Raw genomic sequence first — 18,919 nt, forward strand, 5'->3', positions numbered from 1 at the left:
GGTCACGTTGGAGCTGTTATCTGTGGTTAAAGAGTAGATTTGCCTCTCCTCTACCCCAAGCTTCTCCAAACAAGCCAACACCTTTAACCTGATCTCTGCTCCTGTCGCCCTTTCTGTCACTTCCTTCACAGCCAGCGTGACTCCTTTCAGCCTGCCGCCGACCACCGCCTGGACATTCACCCCCAGGAAGTGGCAGCCACGGCGGGTGCAGAGGTCCAACTTGACACTCACCAGGCGCATTCTGAACTCTCTCCTCAGCTCAAGCAGCTATTTCTCGGCAGCCTCAAGAGCCAGTGACAGAACAGCCCACTGACTGAGGGGCACCCCAAATTTGTTCGCAATGGGTGACAATCTTTGAAATGGCTGATATTTCAAAAAACGATGAAGGCAACCCATTGACGGTAACTGCCTCAACAAGATGTTCCTGCAGCCCTTCCTTGCTCATTTCGCAAGCGATCACCTCCGTCTTCCTTCTCTTGGCACACAAGTCACCGCCGCCAGAGTTGGATCAGTCACCAGAAATGCCTTGTCTTTCTCGTCTTGGAGTTGCACCATTCCTTGCATCGTCCAGGAGTTTCTGGTACTCCTGGGCGTGCCTTCTCCTCAGGTGGTCACACAGCAGCTTGGAGTGCAGCTCTGAGCCAGGCTTTGGTGTGTAGGAGTAGTCACAGCCGGACACCAGACACTTGGCGGTGCTCGTCGTCAGGGAGAAGAGCTGGACGCCAAGGAATTGCCGGTGACGACCCATTGTGAGATTGTGAAGGAGAGAGTAAACGTCAGAACAGCGAGTAACACACACACACACACACACACACACACAGGCTGGGGCTTTCCAGCAGCCCCGTCAAGAAAACCTACTAGCCTCTGTAATGTTCTAGGGGCCTGGCCAGGCCATGGAGGGGGCGGGGAGGCCGAGGAGCCCGAATCAGTGTTGCCAACTCAAAATTTATAAATCCGCTAGGATGGCCTAAAAAAATCCGCCAGATGATAGGTGAAGCTATAAAAATTTGCCGCTAGATTGGACTTGAAAATCCGCCAGTTACTCATGTCAATTCTAAGATTTTTCCCGCTAGATTCACATGCAATTCCGCCAGATCTAGCGGAAAATCCGGGAAAATGACATCACTGGCCCGAATGTAAACACACACTTGACGTTGGGAGTCACCCAGCAAACACTGCCTTTGTATCGGCGTTCACCCGCGCGAACGTACGGAAAAAGATGTGGTGAAACTATGGGTGTAATTAACTTCCCTTCATCACCTAATCCAGCATCGCATTAATCCCCCCTCGCCCCCACACGCACCGCTAAGGTAGCTTCGGTCTAGCAGGCTGAGGCAAGTCCCGCTCAGGCAGCAGTTTTTTTTTTTTTTTTTTTTCCTCCCTGCTGAGAAGAGTGGTTGCTGTCCCTTTTGAGCAAGAGAGTTGGGTGTGTGGTGTGTGAAGGCCCGGGCAGTGCTCAAAGATCGACTAGGCCTTTCAGTCACAGGAAGGATAGTTGCTGGTGATGACGAGTTCAACACGTGATCAAGTCGTGGTGAATTACTCTCTCTCTCTATATATATATATATATATATATATATATATATATATATATATATATATATATATATATATATATATATATATAGACACACACATAACATATATATATATATATATATATATATATATATATATATATATATATATATACACACACACACACACACACACACACATATATATATATATATATATATATATATATATATATATATATATATATATATATATATATATATACATACGTGGACAGGTGTCAGTGAGCACACTGAAATGCCTGAATGTTGGCCTGGAAGTGACCTGAGTGAGAGGGGGAGCTCCGATGACCACGGGGTCTTAATTAGCGTCACAGCCCATTGACCCGAAGGATAATCCTAGACCGCCCACGCCCACGCACCCTGGGCTGAGAACACCAGTGAGGCCGCTGAGGCGTGGTGACGCCGCGACGACAGCGGCCTACTGCCCCCGGCAACTCGATTCTGTCTTTGGGTACGGATGTGGTACGAATTGAGTACGAAAGAATAATCGTACTTTCCTACCATACCCTTCTCAAAGTATATAGAACCTTAATATAAAGACGAACGTAATATAGTACCCGTACCGGAGTACCGCATCGAAATTCCAACCATACTTCATGCCTTTCTCTCTCTCTCTCTCTCTCTCTCTCTCTCTCTCTCTCTCTCTTTTATTTTTACATCTTAGTGCAATTTAATACAAATATGTCGATGAGCGGGCAACGGCCCGCCGCTGGGGTCTCTCTCTCTCTCTCTCTCTCTCTCTCTCTCTCTCATGATAAGGTTCTATACTCTGTGAAGTAAAATATATCGTGATCATACCTAACACCCCATTGAAGAGACGACCCGCCAAGACTGACCTCGCCCCCTCCGCTGGCATTAATTCTCCGTCACGGCCTTGGAGGACACACGGGTCGACCCACCTGCTCTCACAACGATATAGTTCACTCGTCATGTACTGTCCGTGATATTTCCACAGTATTTTTTCTTTCCCTCACTTGCGTCCTTTGCCCTTCTCCTCTCCCTCCCCCCCCCACCCCCTAGCCCTGTGTGTGTGTGTGTGTGTGTGTGTCCCCGTCATTCTCTACTTCCCTCCCTCTCCTCCTCTAGCTGTAGCCCTTTCCTGTGTGTGTGTGTGTGTGTGTGTGTGTCCCTCATTCTCTACTTCCCTCCCTCTCCTCCTCTAGCTGTAGCCCTTTCCTGTGTGTGTGTGTGTGTGTGTGTGTGTGTGTGTGTGTGTGTGTGTCCCCCTCATCCACTTCATCTCTTTCTCACCGCCCCTGCAGCCCCTCTGTGTGTGTGTGTGTGTGTGTGTGACAATGCACTTCATCCCTCCTCCCCTGCGGTTCCCCCCCCCTCCCCCTTCCCCTCCATGTGTGTGTGTCCCTCATTCACTTGATCACTTCCTCTCCTCCCCTGCAGCCCCTCCCGGACGTCTTCGTGGGGGCCCTGGTGGTGCTGCCGCAGGACCTGACGGAGCGGGACGTGCTCACCCGGTACATCGTGGCGTATCCTTTTGAGAGAGAGAGAGAGAGAGAGAGAGAGAGAGAGAGAGCAGGTCACTATTTCTTGCTATTTTTGTACAATGAGGCGTAGCAACTAACGAGTGAGAAATATGCGAGTAAGGGGTCTATGTTTTCTTCTTTTTTTTTCTTTCAGTTTTTGCGTATTTGTGTTAGTGTTTGTGTTGTGTGGCTGAGGAGCGTGTGGTGTTGAAGCCTCAATCGGAGAACGGGGCACCTCAATACATCACCTCAAGGATTTTTACATTAGACCATGATATTCCGTTTGTTGTGATGTGAATTCTAGTGGCAAGGTCGTCTACATCCCCAGTTGCCAGACGTACAATCCACACCCTCCCTAGAGGTACGCACCCCCCCCCGCTATCACCCACCACCATGGTGGTAGAATGCCCACCACCCTTTACAATACTAGCGTGCGTGAACTGGGCCTCTTGTAGGGCGTGCAGGGTAAAGGGCGTGGAGTGCGGCGGGGAAAGGTGTGTGTGTGTGTGTGTGTGTTGGGGGGAGGGATGACCGAGGGCAGCAACAGGCAGGGTGTAGGGTCGCCGCAGGCCGTACGGTCTTTCTACTGCGGGTGTCGCTGCCGCGCCGCGCTTGACTACTTGACAACCACGCCAGTCCCGCCGCGACGAGGAACAGTGACCTCAATAGTCCCACCCATATCCACCTGTAGCCGCCCGTCTCACCATGGCTGCCTTACGCCTGACGGAACGGCTGGCACGTCGTCTGGATTTGCGGAGGGCGGTGGGCGCGGGCCAGTGTGCTGCTGCGGGCTGCTCGGCGCCGTGCGGGCGGCGGTACAGTGTATTGGGGGCGGGGCCGAGTGGCAGCTACGAGGAGCTGCACCGCCGCTCCCTGACTGAGCCCGAGGCGTTCTGGGACGAGGTGGGGCGTGGCGTGGAGTGGCACACGCCCTACCACACGGTGCTGGACGACACCGAGCGGCCTTTCACGCGCTGGTACGTGGGCGGCGAGATTAACACGTGCCACAATGCCGTGGATAGGCACGTGGCGGCGGGGCGCGGCGACCAGCTGGCGGTGATCCACGACTCCCCCGTCACGGGCTCCCTCACCACCCTCACCTACGCCCAGCTGCAGGACGCCGTGGCGCGCCTGGCTGGTGGCCTGGCGCGGCTGGGCGTGCGGCGCGGCGACACGGTGCTTATCTACATGCCCATGATCGCCGAGGCCGTGGTGGCCATGCTGGCCGTGACGCGCCTCGGGGCCATCCACTCCCTGGTGTTCGGTGGCTTCGCGGCCCCCGAGCTGGCCACACGCATATCCCACCTGGGGCCCCGCGTGGTGCTGTCTGCCTCGTGCGGCGTGGAGCCCTCGCGTCATGTGCAGTACAAGCCCATCCTGGACCAGGCCATCCAGCTGGCCACCCACAAGCCCGAGCATGTAGTTCTGCTGCAGCGGGACGGCCTGCCGCAGGCCGCCCTCACTGCGCCGCGCGACCTGGACTGGCAAGAACTGGTAGCCACCGCGCGGCCCCACGACGCCGTGCCCGTGTCCTCCGACCATCCCTGCTACGTGCTGTACACTTCGGGGACCACGGGCAACCCTAAGGGCGTGGTGCGGCCCTCGGGGGGCCACGCGGCCGTGCTGTCCTGGACCATGCGGACCATCTACGGCATGAACCCCGGCGAGGTGTGGTGGGCCGCCTCGGACCTGGGCTGGATCGTGGGCCACTCCTACATCTGCTACGCGCCGCTGCTGGCGGGCAACACCACCGTGGTGTACGAGGGCAAGCCCGTGGGCACGCCCGACGCGGGCCAGTTCTTCCGCGTGGTGGCGCAGCACGGTGTGACGGGCATGTTCACGGCGCCCACCGCACTGCGTTCCATCATGCACAGCGACCCCCAGCACACTCACGCCGCCGCCCACGACACCTCTTCGATGCGCTGCCTCTTCGTGGCCGGCGAGCCGCTGGACCACGACACGCGCGTGTGGTCTGAGGGGGCCTTCGGCACGCCGGTGCTGGACAACTGGTGGCAGACGGAGACAGGGTACGCCATCACGGCGCACTGTGTGGGCCTGGGCATGCCGATGCGGCCCCCGCGCGGCGCCTCGGGCAAGGCCTTCATGGGGTTCGACGTCCGGGTGCTGCGCGACGACGGCAGCGAGGCGGGCCCCGGGGAGCTGGGCCGCCTGGCGTGCCGCATGCCGATGCCGCCGGGCTTCATGAGCACGCTCTACAACGCCAGGGACCGCTTCACCGAGACCTACTTCACCAAGTTCCCCGGCTACTACGACACCATGGACGCCGGCGTGGTGGACGCTCAGGGGTACGTGGGCGTGCGGGCGCGGGACGACGACGTGATCAACGTGGCGGGGCACCGGCTGAGCACACTGGCCCTGGAGGAGGCCATGCTGGCCCACCCCCGCGTGCTGGACGCCGCCGTGGTGGGCGTGCCTGACAGCCTCAAGGGCGAGGTGCCGCTGGGCCTGTTCGTGGTGGAGGGCGAGGTGGGGGCGGCCGAGGAGGACCAGGTGGCGCGGGAGGTGGTGCAGACGGTGCGGGAGGTTGTGGGCCCCGTGGCGGCCTTCCGCCTGGCCGTGGCCGTCCCTGGATTGCCCCGCACCCGCTCCGGCAAGACCGCCAGAAAGACCCTCGCCGACCTGGCCCGCGACAAGCCCATCAAGGTGCCGCCCACCATCGAGAACCCCGCCATCTACAGGGACATCCTGGCCGCCTTGCGCCGCCACGGCTTCGCCCTCGACGCCCCCGACCCCGCGTTGCCGTTCTGAGGCCCGCCTGTGTGGACACACACACACACACACTCACATAACACATACACACAGACACACACACGTGAGGGCGGAAGAAGGGCAAGGACTGACTAAATTAATGTTAATATGAAGTACCTTGTTTTGAATGCCCCGCCTGCTCCTGAGAGAGCTAGACCTATGATGAAATTACGCTTTTCTTATCAGGATGACATAACAAATGTTATCGCAGTGGTCAAGGTTTACCAAAAGAAACTTCTCCCTCTTCCTCCCGGAGGCCTCTGACTGATAGCACATTACGTTATCTTGATTCAAAGCATTGCATCATCACACACACACTCATGTTCCTATTTTTTTTACTTCATCAATATTACTGCCACAGTAATTATCTATAAATCCAACTTTAATCGCCTTGAGCTGTCAGATTTTTGCAGTTTTTATATATATATATATATATATATATATATATATATATATATATATATATATATATATATATATATATATATATATATATAATATTTAGAATTCCAGATATACTTTATTTTTTTAGGGGGGCCTTCTCAAGCAGTTGCTAATGTTTAACTTGTAAAAGAGTGTTCAAATTAGCTGTGTGTGTGTGTGTGTGTGTGTGTGAGAGAGAGAGAGAGAGAGAGAGAGAGAGGCATGCAAGTTGTCTTGTATGTTTTCAAAGCCTAAGTACCATTGATTTTATATGCATTTGAAAACTTATATACGTACCAACAATTTGTTATGCAATTTTTCCCATAAAAGTTATCTGACTAAACATTGAAGGTAACTATTTCTCCCCTTGTGGTATACTTTGAGTAAATTAGGGAAGGGAAGGATAGAGGAGCGCCCTAGGGTTGAACGTGTGAAATGTGTTGTAAGAGGAGAGAAATAATGATATTGCTTGTAAGAAAGGTAGACATTTAGATACTGATGAAAGATACCTAAAAGTTTGTGGTATAGTTGATTATGTAAGTGATAATGAAAATGGGGTGAGAGAGCAGAGGAGTGGTATGGGCAAGAATTTAAAAGGAGTACAGGAAAAAAGCGTGCAATATTCGAGTGGACAGGATTGGATGGACATGAATCAAGGGTTGTGTGGGTGAAGGGTATATATATATAAGGGTGGGTGTGTATGCTCTAGTGAATAATGGAAAAGGAAGCCAAAATTGAGATTGTGGAGAGGTTTAAGATCCAGGTGTTGGGGAAGTGTTGATTGTGTTGTCAAGTGTGTTAGTGAGTCAGCAAAGGTGAATGTGTTGAAGTGTTGATTGTGTTTTTTGATGTGTTGATCGTATTGAAGTGTTGATTGTGTTGTCAAGTGTGTTAGTGAGTCAGCAAAGGTGAATGTGTTGAAGTGTTGATTGTGTTTTTTGATGTGTTGATCGTCTTGAAGTGATGATTTTGTTTGGTGTTTTGGGGAACTATTGGTTGTCTTCTCTAGAGTCTGAGCCAAGTGTCTTGTGATGTTTATCGTTTTTTTCCTTAACGAGCCTAACACAGGTATGGAGGCGAGGTGTTACCTGACTACCGGGCTAATGAAGCAACTCACATCATTACCTCCAAACAGGTGAGAGATTTACATAGATTTACATTGGTGTTCAGATTACACAAACCCTATGGTCTAGACTTGAACCTAAGTGAAGCTATGAATTAAATGGCCACCAAGACTTTGCATTTCTACCTTAGTGATTAATTAACTGATTATTATGATGAAGGAAATTAGAGAGACAACAAGGAAGATGTACTATACAACCTCTTATCTGGCTTCTCGTTCTTTTTTCTTTTGTTAGTGGCAGTGTCTTTTTATTATTTTTGTTTTTTGCCCTTGAGTTGCCTCCCTTGCTGCAAAAAAAAGTATTGTGTCCTTTAACCCGGTAGCAGCGGGGATCACGTTTCTTAATGGTCCCCCCGAGTGAGAAAAGAAAAATGAGAAAAAATCACCCTTCACACAAACCATTTCATAATATATATCCAAGCATTTGTGATCAGATTATGTATCATCTATTTTTGGGGATTTATATCATGGCACAAATTTGGCCCGTCGCTGCTACCGGGTTAATAGTGTAAATCAATGTGTTCCTTATATATCATCACTGTTTTTGTTACCTTTCCTCCCCCATTACTTGCACTGACCTCTCTTTTGGCCACTCTTTACTTCTGTCTATTATGGAGCGGTGAGTAGTGGGCATTTTTTTTCTGTACTTTTTGTTGCCCTTGAGCAGTCTCCTTTATTGTAAAAAGAAAAAAAAATTAACGAGCCTCTCTTTTCCAGGACACAGGTGGGACGAAGGGGGCGGGGGTGTGGGTGCGAGAAGGCTGGGTCTGGGACAGCATCAAACTACAGAGACTGATGCCCGCCCAACTCTACAGGGCCTGAGAGAGAGAGATTGTAAAGAGTAGTATTGGGAAGATATGTCAAATTGTACCTTTTCTTCCTTTTTTTTTCTTTCACCTTTCTTGTTTTCTTTATACATTCCAGATAACAATGCTCACACCTTGCTTTCCCCTCTTCATCTTTTATAATTCACTTCTACATCTTCTTTTGCTCTCAGCCACCTCATTATCTTTATACAGTCCACTATATGTTGTCCTTTCTTTTTTCTCTCTTCCTCTCCAGTTTTATTTTAAGTTCATTGCAGATAAGCTCAACCTCTTACACCTTGCTTTCCCTTCCTCATCTTTCCAAATTCATTTCTACATTTCCTTTTGCTCTCAGTCACTCCCTTATCTCTAGACTGGCCAATATATCTTTTATCTCCTGCTGTCTTTCTCTTTCCTCTACATCTTTTTTAGTACATTACAGATAAACTCAATCCTCACAGCTTATTTTCCCTTCTTCATCTTTTCTTTTCCTCTCTTATTCTAATCTCAGTACTGTCCATTGCGTCCCATCTTCTGTCTTCCGCGATCTTTCTTTTTTCCTCTTCATTTCTTTTAACATAATGCAGATAAACCCTAAAATCTCACACCTTGCTTTCCCTTCCTCATCTTCTCTTTCCCTCTGTCTCCTTATCTCGGTACTGTCCATTGCTTCCCATCTTCTGTCTTCCGCGATCTTTCTTTTTTCCTCTTCATTTCTTTTAACATAATGCAGATAAACCCTAAAATCTCACACCTTGCTTTCCCCTCCTCATCTTCTCTTTCCCTCTGTCTCCTTATCTCGGTACTGTTCGCTGCATTCACTTCTTCTGTCTCCTGCAATCTTTCTTTTTTCCTCTCCATCTTTATTTTTTTAAAGTTCATTACAGATAAACTCAATCCTCACACCTTGCTTTCCCTTCTTTCATCTTCTCTTTTGTTGTTTCCTTGTCTCTGTACTGTCACTGCCTCCCCATCTTCTATCTCCCACAGTCACCTTATCTCTCTATCCTGTTCACTGCAGCCTCTTGTTTTATCTCTCCCAGTTTCTTCACTCGTCTCTTATCTTAATCTTTTTACTCATGTACTCGCCCATCCTCACCGCTTCTATCATTACCGTTTCTCCACTCTGTCTCCGCTTCTTTGTCTACCTTCTTCTTCCTCCCTCTTTCATCATTGACCTTCCTGTACTCTTTCTGCGCCTCCTCCTTTTTCCTCCTTCATCCGTCTTTCATTACTGCCCTTCCTTTACTTTGTCTGTGCTCCTTCCCACTTTGTTTACCTTCTTCTTCCTCCCTCTTTCATCATTGACTTTCCTCCACTTTGTTTCTGCCCCTCCTCCTTTTTCCTCCTTCATCCATCTTTCATCACTGCCCTTCCTTTACTTTGTCTGTGCTTCTTCTTCCTCCCACTTTCATTACACCCCTTCTTTCACCCTCTTTCTGCTCCTCCTTCCCCCTACTTACATCATTGCCCTTCCTTTACTGTTTCTGCCCCTCCTCCTCTTTCCTCCTCCTTTCTCCCCCTTTTATCACCACCCTTCCTTTACTGTCTTTGCTTCTCCTTCTTTTATCAGTCAACAGACAACGTAAATATCATCAGTGAAATAATTAATTTATACGTATGTTTGTGGATTTAACCGTTTGATTGACTGACGAGTTTCCCGACTTTCTTACTCCCCCCAAAGGCTTTTTTCAATGTTTAAATGTACAAAAATATGAAGATGGCAACTTATTCCCGAGATATAATGTGGAGGTTTGTTATTTTCCCCACTGACAAACATTAATCCTCTATATTTATGTGGTTCTGTCATTACTAACAAACCCCTTTATAAGTGTACATAAGTATCCGGGAGACATAAGTATGTATATTAAGACACTGCCAGGGACAACACAACATGAGATTATCTATTTTATGGCTTATTTATGCAGACAAACCTAATATATGTGACTTAGGTGTTGGGTTAAGTATTAAATATGTATGTGTGTGCGTATGTATGTATGATGTAGGGTTGTTATATATAGTAGTTTTTTTTTTTTTTTTTTTTGTGTGTGTGTGTGTGTGTGTGTGTGTGTGTGTGTGTAGCATATCTAGCCTGTGTTTTTTAAGGAATATGCTGCTATTCCTGTGTCAGAATAATGGCCTGCCTTACCAAAGCCTCCGAACATTGTATTCCTGTTTGTACAATTATTAAAAGTTTGCAAGTATTATAACTAGGTGTTTAATTTATGCTCATCCTCTTAATCTTAGAAAAAGGGTGAAGAAGGAATGCTGCCAAATGAGTGTTGTGAAGTGTGATGTCGCCGTGGCTGTTCAATATTAACCCGGTAGCAGCGACGGGCCAAGTCTGTGGCTTTACCGTGTAGCAGCGACGGGCCAAATTTGTGCCATGATATAAACCCCAAAAAATAGATGATACATAATCTGATCACAAATGCTTTGATATATATTATGAAATGGTTTGTGTGAGTGATGATTTTTTCTCATTTTTCTCACTTAGAGGGACCATTAAGAAACATGATCCCCCATACTATCAGGTTAATCTTACCATCAACTTTTTTTTCTTTTATGTATTTATATTTTACACGCAAGTTATATTCAGGGTAATGACGGTATGTTTAATCTTACCATCATCCACTTTTTTTTTTAATGTATTTACCCGCTGCTACCGGGTTAACATGGGTTGTTCTATCTATTTACAACTCCAATGCCTTTTCCCCTCACTGAAGCTTTTCACAATCGAGTAGCCACAGCGGAAACAACTCCAGCTTTCCCTATTCCAGCATCGCCCTTTGGCTCATCATTCCCCTGTCTGCCAACCCTCACTAGTGCTTATCCTTTCTATGTATTTATTTCACTGGTATCTCTTACGCTCTCTACACAAAGTCATCCTCATCAATTTTTTTCTATCATTTTATCAGTTTTTATCATTCACTCTTCTATCGTATGTTCAAATTATCTCATTCAACCACTCCACTATACATTCACTTTGCCATTTCATCCACACCAAATCTCTCCCACACTTTGATTGCTTCCACAGTGCGTCATTCATTCTTATCACGGGCAGTACTACAAGTCAAACCCAAAAAGTTTTGAGTCCCTACAAAGATCGGTTTAGGAGCTGTACTACAAGTCCAATTCAAGAAGTTTCGGGTCCCTACAGAGTTCGGGATGAATACCTCTGTAGGGACCTGAAACTTCTTGGATTGGACCTGTAGTACGACCCCTAAACCGACCTTTGTAGGAACCCGAAACTTCCCGGGTTTGCCTTGTAATACAGCCCGTCACATGTCCAAACTATCTCAAGAGTACCACATATCACCCATTCAAGCACTCCACACACTGCATCACTGTTTCACCCACCAAAACATTTATGTACACTGTTACTCCCTCCAACCCACCTTAACGCATAACATACACCTCTTATATTGGTCATTTCCACTGTGCATATTCGTGACTGGTGTGCTCTGAGATGGTTTAGACATGTAGTGAAAATGAATGACAAGTAATGGTAGGATGAGGGGTATGAACTGCAGGGGAAGAGGGGATGTGATAGAGGCTGTGAGGCTTGACAGGGTATGTGTGTAGGGTAATGACAGGGTAAGAAAGAGTAGTACAGCAGGGGGTGAATGGGTATAATGGCAGGGAGTGAGGTATTTACAGCAGGGGATCGGGATAGGGGAAGGGGAAGGAGGGGTGTGATTTTAGATGGGAAAGTGTAGGGTAAGGGAGGATGTGAGGCTTGGCAGGGTGTGTATAAGGTATTGATAGGGTGGTCATTCCATACACTGCCTTAAATTACCACAGCAAAGGATGGAATTATTTACGATGTTTTTGTATTCTGTTTTTATCACCTCAGTACAAAACTACATTAGCTAAATTAGACTTATCTCAGTACAAAAAATAATTAAATAAATGCTTATGCACATTTGAAACACATTTGATTACATTATATATTGCAGGTGTGTGTGTGTGTGTGTGTGCATGTGTGTGTCAAAATATATGTGTAAAGGAGGTTTGAGTGAGATTGTTGTGGTGGTGGTGGTGGTGGTCATTTCAGTGGGTCCAGTAAGTGTATTTTGTGGTCTTAAAAGTATGCACATTTTTTGGTCTCGTATTACCTAATCATCCTTTCTCTTTTTTGTCAAGTACACACACACACACACACACACACACACACACACACACACACACACACACACACACACACACACTCTCTCTTTCTCTCTCTCTCTCTCTCTCTCTCAGCCCAGCATTCCCTTCTCCACCTCCTTGTCCCTCACACTCACACACTTGTTCCCCAAAATATAGAACCTGAGAGGCTTTTTCGCCCATTCCTCGCCATAAGAGTCAACACCAATCCTTGCACTCACCACGATCTTATCCTGTGCCGCTCCTCCTCCTCTTCCTCCATCGCATCCCTCCTCTGCCTCTTCCTTCTTCAGCTCTTCCTCCTCCTCCTCCACCCAGAACTCCTCCGACACAGACAGATCTAACTTGTTCGCCGAGTCCTGGAAATACGGAAATGAATAAATAGATGGTGGTTTAGATATTAATAATTTTAGTTTTGTGCCTATTATCTTTATTGCTACTCCTTCTTGTTCTTTGTTTTTCTTTTCCTGTTACTTTTTTTTTTTTTTTTTTGTCTTCCTTTTACTGTTAGTTTCTTTGTTCTTATTTTGTTACTTCTCTTTTCTAACTCTACTTCCTCTTCTCGATTTCTTCTTTTTTGTGCCTCTTTCTCTTCTTTTTCTTTCTCTTTTGCTGATTCTCTTTTGTCTTTTTTTACTCCTTCTTCCTTGTCTCTTTTTTGTTACTTTTTCCTTCTTTTATTGCCACTTCTTCGTCTTTCTTTTACTGCTACCAATGTTACGGATTTATTGCAATTGCTTCTGCTCTTACTTTGCACGACATGATCTATTATTTTTCACTACTTCAGAATACTTACTCCACAACATCTATATTGATTTCTGAGGTGCCTAATTCCACTCTAAATAACATCCTACCTAAGCTATCCACTCTTATCATAATATCTTACACTACATGATCCGTTATTTTTCACTACTTCAGAATACTTACTCCACAACATCTATATTGATTTCTGAGGTGCCTAATTCCACTCTAAATAACACCCTACCTAAGCTATCCACTGTATCATAATATCTTCCACTACATGATCCGTTATTTTTCACTACTTCAGAATACTTACTCCACAACATCTATATTGATTTCTGAGGTGCTTTATTCCACTCTAAATAACACCCTACCTAAGCTATCCACTCTATCACAATATCTTACACGACATGATCCGTTATTTTTCACTACTTCAGAATACTTACTCCACAACATCTATAATTACTTCTAAGGTGCCTAATTCCACTCTAAATAACATCCTACCTAAGCTATCCACTGTATCACAATATCTTACACTACATGATCTGTTATTTTTCACTACTTCAGAATACTTACTCCACAACATCTATATTGATTTCTGAGTTGCCTTATTCCACTGTAAATAACACCCTACCTAAGCTATCCACTGTATCACAATATCTTACACGACATGATCTATTATTTTTCACTACTTCAGAATACTTACTCCACAACATCTATATTGATTTCTGAGGTGGTTTATTCCACTCTAAATAACACCCTACCTAAGCTATCCACTCTATCACAATATCTTACACGACATGATCCGTTATTTTTCACTACTTCAGAATACTTACTCCACAACATCTATATTGATTTCTGAGGTGGTTTATTCCACTCTAAATAACACCCTACCTAAGCTATCCACTCTATCACAATATCTTACACGACATGATCTGTTATTTTTCACTACTTCAGAATACTTACTCCACAACATCTATATTGATTTCTGAGGCGCCTGATTCCACTCTAAATAACACCCTACCTAAGCTATCCACTGTATCATAATATCTTACACTACATAATCCGTTATTTTTCACTACTTCAGAATACTTACTCCACAACATCTATAATTATTTCTAAGGCGCTTTATTCCACTCTAAATAACATCCTACCTAAGCTATCCACTCTATCATAATATCTTACACTACATGATCTGTTATTTTTCACTACTTCAGAATACTTACTCCACAACATCTATACTGATTTCTAAGGCACCTTATTCCACTCTAAATAACACCCTACCTAAGCTATCCACTGTATCATAATATCTTTCCTTCCTTTGTTTGGTATGCATTTTTTTATATTGTTTCATTTCATTATCAACACCTCCCACTCTACCCTCGTCCCCTACCTTTGTGAGTGCGAGGGCTTGACACAGCTTGGAAGGGCCATTGCACAGCTGGTGGGGTTTGAGTGGGGGTGCGCTGGCCCCTCTCCGCTTCCCCCGCCCCTCCACCATCACCTCCAGGCCTTCCAGGGGCTCAGCAGCTCTCACCAACACACACGCACCATCCCCTAGGAGAGAGGAGGCAGTAGGGATGAGGCGCTAGTGTGTGTATCTCTTTGGCATTAATTTTGATACAGGGATGAAGGGAATGTTTACTTAAGACACATATATACACATTTTACTCATCTTCTTTAGAACTGATGCACTGTAACTCTTTGACGTTGATTTTGATAGAGGGATGAAGGGCATGATTAGTTAAGACATACAGGCACATTTCCTTTTCTTTAGGTCTCTGGTGCTGCCTGACATAGATTTTGATAGAGGGATGAAGGGAATGATTAGTTAAGACATATATAGGCACATTTCCTCTTTAGGGCTCTGGTGCTGCCTGACATGGATATTGATAGAGGGATGAAGGGAATGATTAGTTAAGACATACATAGGCACAGATATTGATAGAGGGATGAAGGAATGATTATTAAGACATCTGACATGGATACTGATACAGTGATGGAAGGATTGATTGGTAAGAAACACATATAGGCACATTTCCTCTTTAGGTCTCTGGTGCTGCCTGACATGGATATTGATACAGGGACGGAAGGATTGATTGGTTAGACACACACACAGACACGGTTTCTCTTCTTTAGACCTCTGACGCTTTGTATTGCTCTTTGATTTTGATAGTGATGAAAGGAATTAGTTCGACACACACACATGTACAAACACATTTTCTCTTTACTTTTTAAACCTCTGATGCCTTTTATTGCTTTGGTCTCTCTCTCCCTGGTCTCCCTTCCTTACCATTATTTAACTGTTTCTCTTTATTTTCGACTTTCAACCAAGAACGGCAAACAAACACAAATACAAACATGCACAAAACTCAAAGAAAAAAATATTGGTCGGGTGTATGTAGATGGAAGAGTCATTTTGTACACCTTTAGTTATCCAGTCAGGTAAACACTAAGTTCTTCACCTCTAACAATTATAATTACGCAATGGCACCTTGGCCCGTATCGTCAGACGCCTTTGCCTCTTACAGCAACTAGTATTTCCAAAGGCCAAAAACGAGGTCAGTCGAGTTCTAATGAGTGTTTTTTTAGATTCCTGGTACAGAAGATGGGTCAAACTACTGGAAAGGTCATAAAACTACCCCTGGAAATGCCTAAAACATCTACGAAAGCCTTGTCAAATAAGTGAGGTTCAGTGCCAAAATGTTTAACCCAGTAGCAGCGACGGGCCAAATTTGTGGCTTTACCGTGTACCAATGATGGGCCAAATTTATGGCTTTACCGTGTAGCAGTGACGGGCTAAATTTATGGCTTTACCGAGTAGCAGCGATGGGCCAAATTTTTGCCATGATATAAACCCCCCCAAATAGATGATGCATAAACTGATCACAAATGCGTTGATATATATTATGAAATGGCTTGCATGAGTGGTGATTTTTTCTAATTTTTCTCGCTTAGAGGGGCCTTTGCGAAACATGATCCCCGCTGCTACCGGGTTAAGAATATGACACCTACAAGCATTCCCTCACTACACACAATCAGTCACTCAGTCGTAGCACCACTCAGACATGTACAAAGCCAGCCTAAGTTAAGTGTTCATCCTCCTTTGGCACGTTAGCAACACTTCCTCTTCATTGTTCGTTAAAAAGTGGTGGTTGAGTTACAATACGTGGGAAGTCTTGCTAACATATACAGGGAATATTAACACTGTATGGAAGGAAGTCTCGCTAACATATACAGTCATCCCTCAAATAGTACGCTTTCCAATAGTTCGGTTTCAGTTTTATATGGATTGTCATTGAAGATCTTTGAGGATTTTTAAATTTCCTGCTCGTTGGAAAATTTAAAAATCCGAAAAAATCTTCTTAGAAAATCCACATAAAACCAAAACCTAACTATTGGAAACCGTACTATTTGAGGAACGACTGTATGAGGAGAATTAAACTAACATAATCATACAGTCAGTCGGTCGGCCACGTACGCAATCGAACACTACACAAAGATACGAAAGAATAGGAGTGTGCAATATGCCAGTCAGCCGTATATGTCACAGCCCCGGAACACCATAATTAAGCATCGACCATCCACATTCATAAGTCATTCCTCGATTTGCATGAACACTGGGTTTGTTCCATTCATCCATTTCACTTTATTCACTCATTCATCCATTACTCTCTTTTCATTCATTCAGTCATTCCTCCGTTTGCGTGAATACCGAGTTTGTTCCATTCATCCATTTCACTTCACTCACTCATTCATTCATCCATCCATTACTTTTCATTCATTCAGACTCATTCCTCCATTTGCATGAATACCGAGTTTGTTCCATTCATCCATTTCACTTCATTCATTCATTCGTCCATTCCACTCTTTCAGTCAGCCACTCCATTCCATTCATTCATCCATTGTTCTGTTCATCCATTACTCTGTTCATTCATTCTCTCATCCACTGCCCTCCTCACCTCTGCTGGACACATTGAAGCAGTGATACATGCCGTAGATGCTGTACACATAGGCAGTCCCCGGCTTCATGTACATGGGCTCATTCCTGGGTGTGCGCTTCCCCCCGCTGCTGTGAGAGGCTGCGTCGGGCCCTCCGAGATACCCCTCTGTCTCCACTACCCTCGCCGACACCCTCTGGCCCTCCACCACCCGCACCAACACCTTGCCTGCGGACGAGGGAGGAAGGAAGAGGGTATTAGTGGTGTCGTCTTGTGAAGGTTAGGTTTGGGGCATTAGTATTTTCAGTATTAGTATTCTCAAATGTTTCCACCTCTCACATCAACTATTTCAAAAGGCTAAAAAAGTAGAGCAGTCAGGTTCTAATGAGTGTTTTTTCAGGTTCAGAGAAATGATCAGCTCACTACAAGGCTCAGAAAACTACCGCTGGAAATGCCCAAAACTCCTACAAAAGCCTGGCTGCCAAAATGTATGTCAAAGAATATGGCCCTTTAGCTTATTAGTAGGGTCGTCTACTGTTTTGTTTAGGTGAGGTTTGTGTTATGAATTTACTCTTTTGTAGCTTGAAATGTGAGAGGGTTGCATTTGTGGCCTGTTTTTAGAAGGTTTGGTTTGGGGTAACTTAGCTTTTTAATGGGAACTGTTTTTGTGTATTTCTTTGATTGTGATAGATGAAGTTTGTGTTATGAATTTACTCTTTTGCAGCTTGAAATGTGAGAGGGTTGCATTTGTGGCCTGTTTTTGGAAGGTTAGGTTTGGGGCATCTTAGCTTTTATTAGGAACTGATGATATGCATTTGTTTGATTAGATGAAGTTTGTTATGAATTTACTCTTTTGTACCTTAAAATATGAAAGGGTTGCATTAGCCTGCCTTGCTTAGGTTAGGTTAGGTTATCTTCTTTTATAGGAACTGATGCCACTTTACAAAGACTGGACAACTATAGATATGGAGATGGGACCACACGAGTATACCTCAGACCATACATACTCCAAATGGGTAAACACACACACACACACACACACACACACACATACACACACAGACACACACATAGAGCCTTACCCAGCAGAGCCCTGGCCAACTCGACACACTCCTGGTCAAAAAAACTCCTCCGTCAACCTCCTTCCTGGCCCACAACTTTGCACAGGGGTGGACAGAGGCAAGGGAGGTCGGGCAGGGTGAGGCAGGGGGACAGGGGGCGTTTCCTTTGATATTCTCCCTGCTATTAACCGACTCCTCAGTGTCCCTGCTCTCCGTTCCTCTCCGTGGCTTCCCCCTGCTACCTCGCCCCTGCTGAAGTAAGGGCTGCTGGTGACGAGTACAGGGGTAGGGGAGCCTCTTGCAAGCTTAGCGCCGTTGATGTCGTTGTCTGTCTGTGGCTTAGAACGCTTCCTTGACATTGTAAGGTTCAGAAGAGTGTCTGTGAGTGATCGACCTCAACGCATGAACAAACACACTCACCACACGATCACAGATATTCAAGTGGTTTTCAGCGGCTTGTTCTGAATTTGCATGGTGGCGCTGAGATTTGGGAGAGTGTGTGTGAGTCTGTGATCGACCTCAACGCATGTACGCACACACTAGCCACACGATCACAGATATTCAAGTGGTTTTCAGCGGCTTGTTCTGAATCGGTTTGGTGGTGTCAAGTTCCAGAAGAGTGTGAACAAATCTCATCAGCCTAACACATGCATTTCTAAATATCCCATACAACAATTGACAGTAGTTTTTTATGGTTCCTCCCTTTACGCCCTTGAGCAGCTTCCTTTCCTAAAAACAAATTGTATAGCGATGGCTGCCTGTATACAAAAAAAAAAATAAATAAATAAATAAAAATCCCAACACATGCATTTCCAAATATCCCATACAACAATTGACAGTAGTTT

General features: G+C 45.6%; 3 protein-coding genes across 3 annotated transcripts in view; 2 read left to right on the top strand and 1 right to left on the bottom strand.

Annotated features, from left to right (window-relative positions):
• The window catches only part of LOC127009957 (DNA ligase 3-like), a 28,295-nt gene extending 19,365 nt beyond the window's left edge, over positions 1-8,930 (top strand). Inside the window, exons 21-23 of the mRNA XM_050883567.1 lie at positions 2,979-3,064; positions 7,322-7,388; positions 8,094-8,930. Of these exons, the coding sequence (XP_050739524.1) occupies positions 2,979-3,064; positions 7,322-7,388; positions 8,094-8,198 (258 nt within the window). The 3' untranslated portion in view covers positions 8,199-8,930. The remainder of the gene's footprint in view (positions 1-2,978; positions 3,065-7,321; positions 7,389-8,093) is intronic.
• LOC127009950 (acyl-CoA synthetase short-chain family member 3, mitochondrial-like) lies at positions 3,105-6,233 on the top strand. Its single transcript, XM_050883501.1, has one exon. The coding sequence runs from the start codon at positions 3,767-3,769 to the stop codon at positions 5,828-5,830; it is 2,064 nt and encodes a 687-aa protein (XP_050739458.1). The 5' UTR covers positions 3,105-3,766; the 3' UTR covers positions 5,831-6,233.
• Positions 8,931-10,241: 1,311 nt separating the features above from the next.
• LOC127010215 (DNA-3-methyladenine glycosylase-like) lies at positions 10,242-18,433 on the bottom strand. The gene is made up of 5 exons (XM_050884093.1): positions 18,264-18,433; positions 18,096-18,139; positions 17,035-17,241; positions 14,466-14,629; positions 10,242-12,690 (listed from the first exon to the last, which is right to left on the bottom strand). The coding sequence occupies exons 1-5, from the start codon at positions 18,431-18,433 to the stop codon at positions 12,424-12,426; spliced, it is 852 nt and encodes a 283-aa protein (XP_050740050.1). The 3' UTR covers positions 10,242-12,423.
• Between the last annotated feature and the right edge of the window lie 486 nt (positions 18,434-18,919).

The sequence above is a fragment of the Eriocheir sinensis genome, chromosome 42, assembly GCF_024679095.1.
Source record: "Eriocheir sinensis breed Jianghai 21 chromosome 42, ASM2467909v1, whole genome shotgun sequence".
Lineage (NCBI taxonomy): Eukaryota > Metazoa > Arthropoda > Malacostraca > Decapoda > Varunidae > Eriocheir > Eriocheir sinensis.

Bases quoted from the DNA above. Each gene is read 5' to 3' on its own strand.
- LOC127009950 (XM_050883501.1), top strand. From the start codon at position 3,767: ATGGCTGCCTTACGCCTGACGGAACGGCTGGCACGTCGTCTGGATTTG.
- LOC127010215 (XM_050884093.1), bottom strand. From the start codon at position 18,433: ATGTCAAGGAAGCGTTCTAAGCCACAGACAGACAACGACATCAACGGC. The intron at 17,242-18,095 runs GTAAGGCTCTAT...CCTCGTCCGCAG, and splicing joins GTTGGCCAGGGCTCTGCTGG to GCAAGGTGTTGGTGCGGGTG. The intron at 14,630-17,034 runs GTGAGGAGGGCA...CCTCTCTCCTAG, and splicing joins CTTCAATGTGTCCAGCAGAG to GGGATGGTGCGTGTGTGTTG.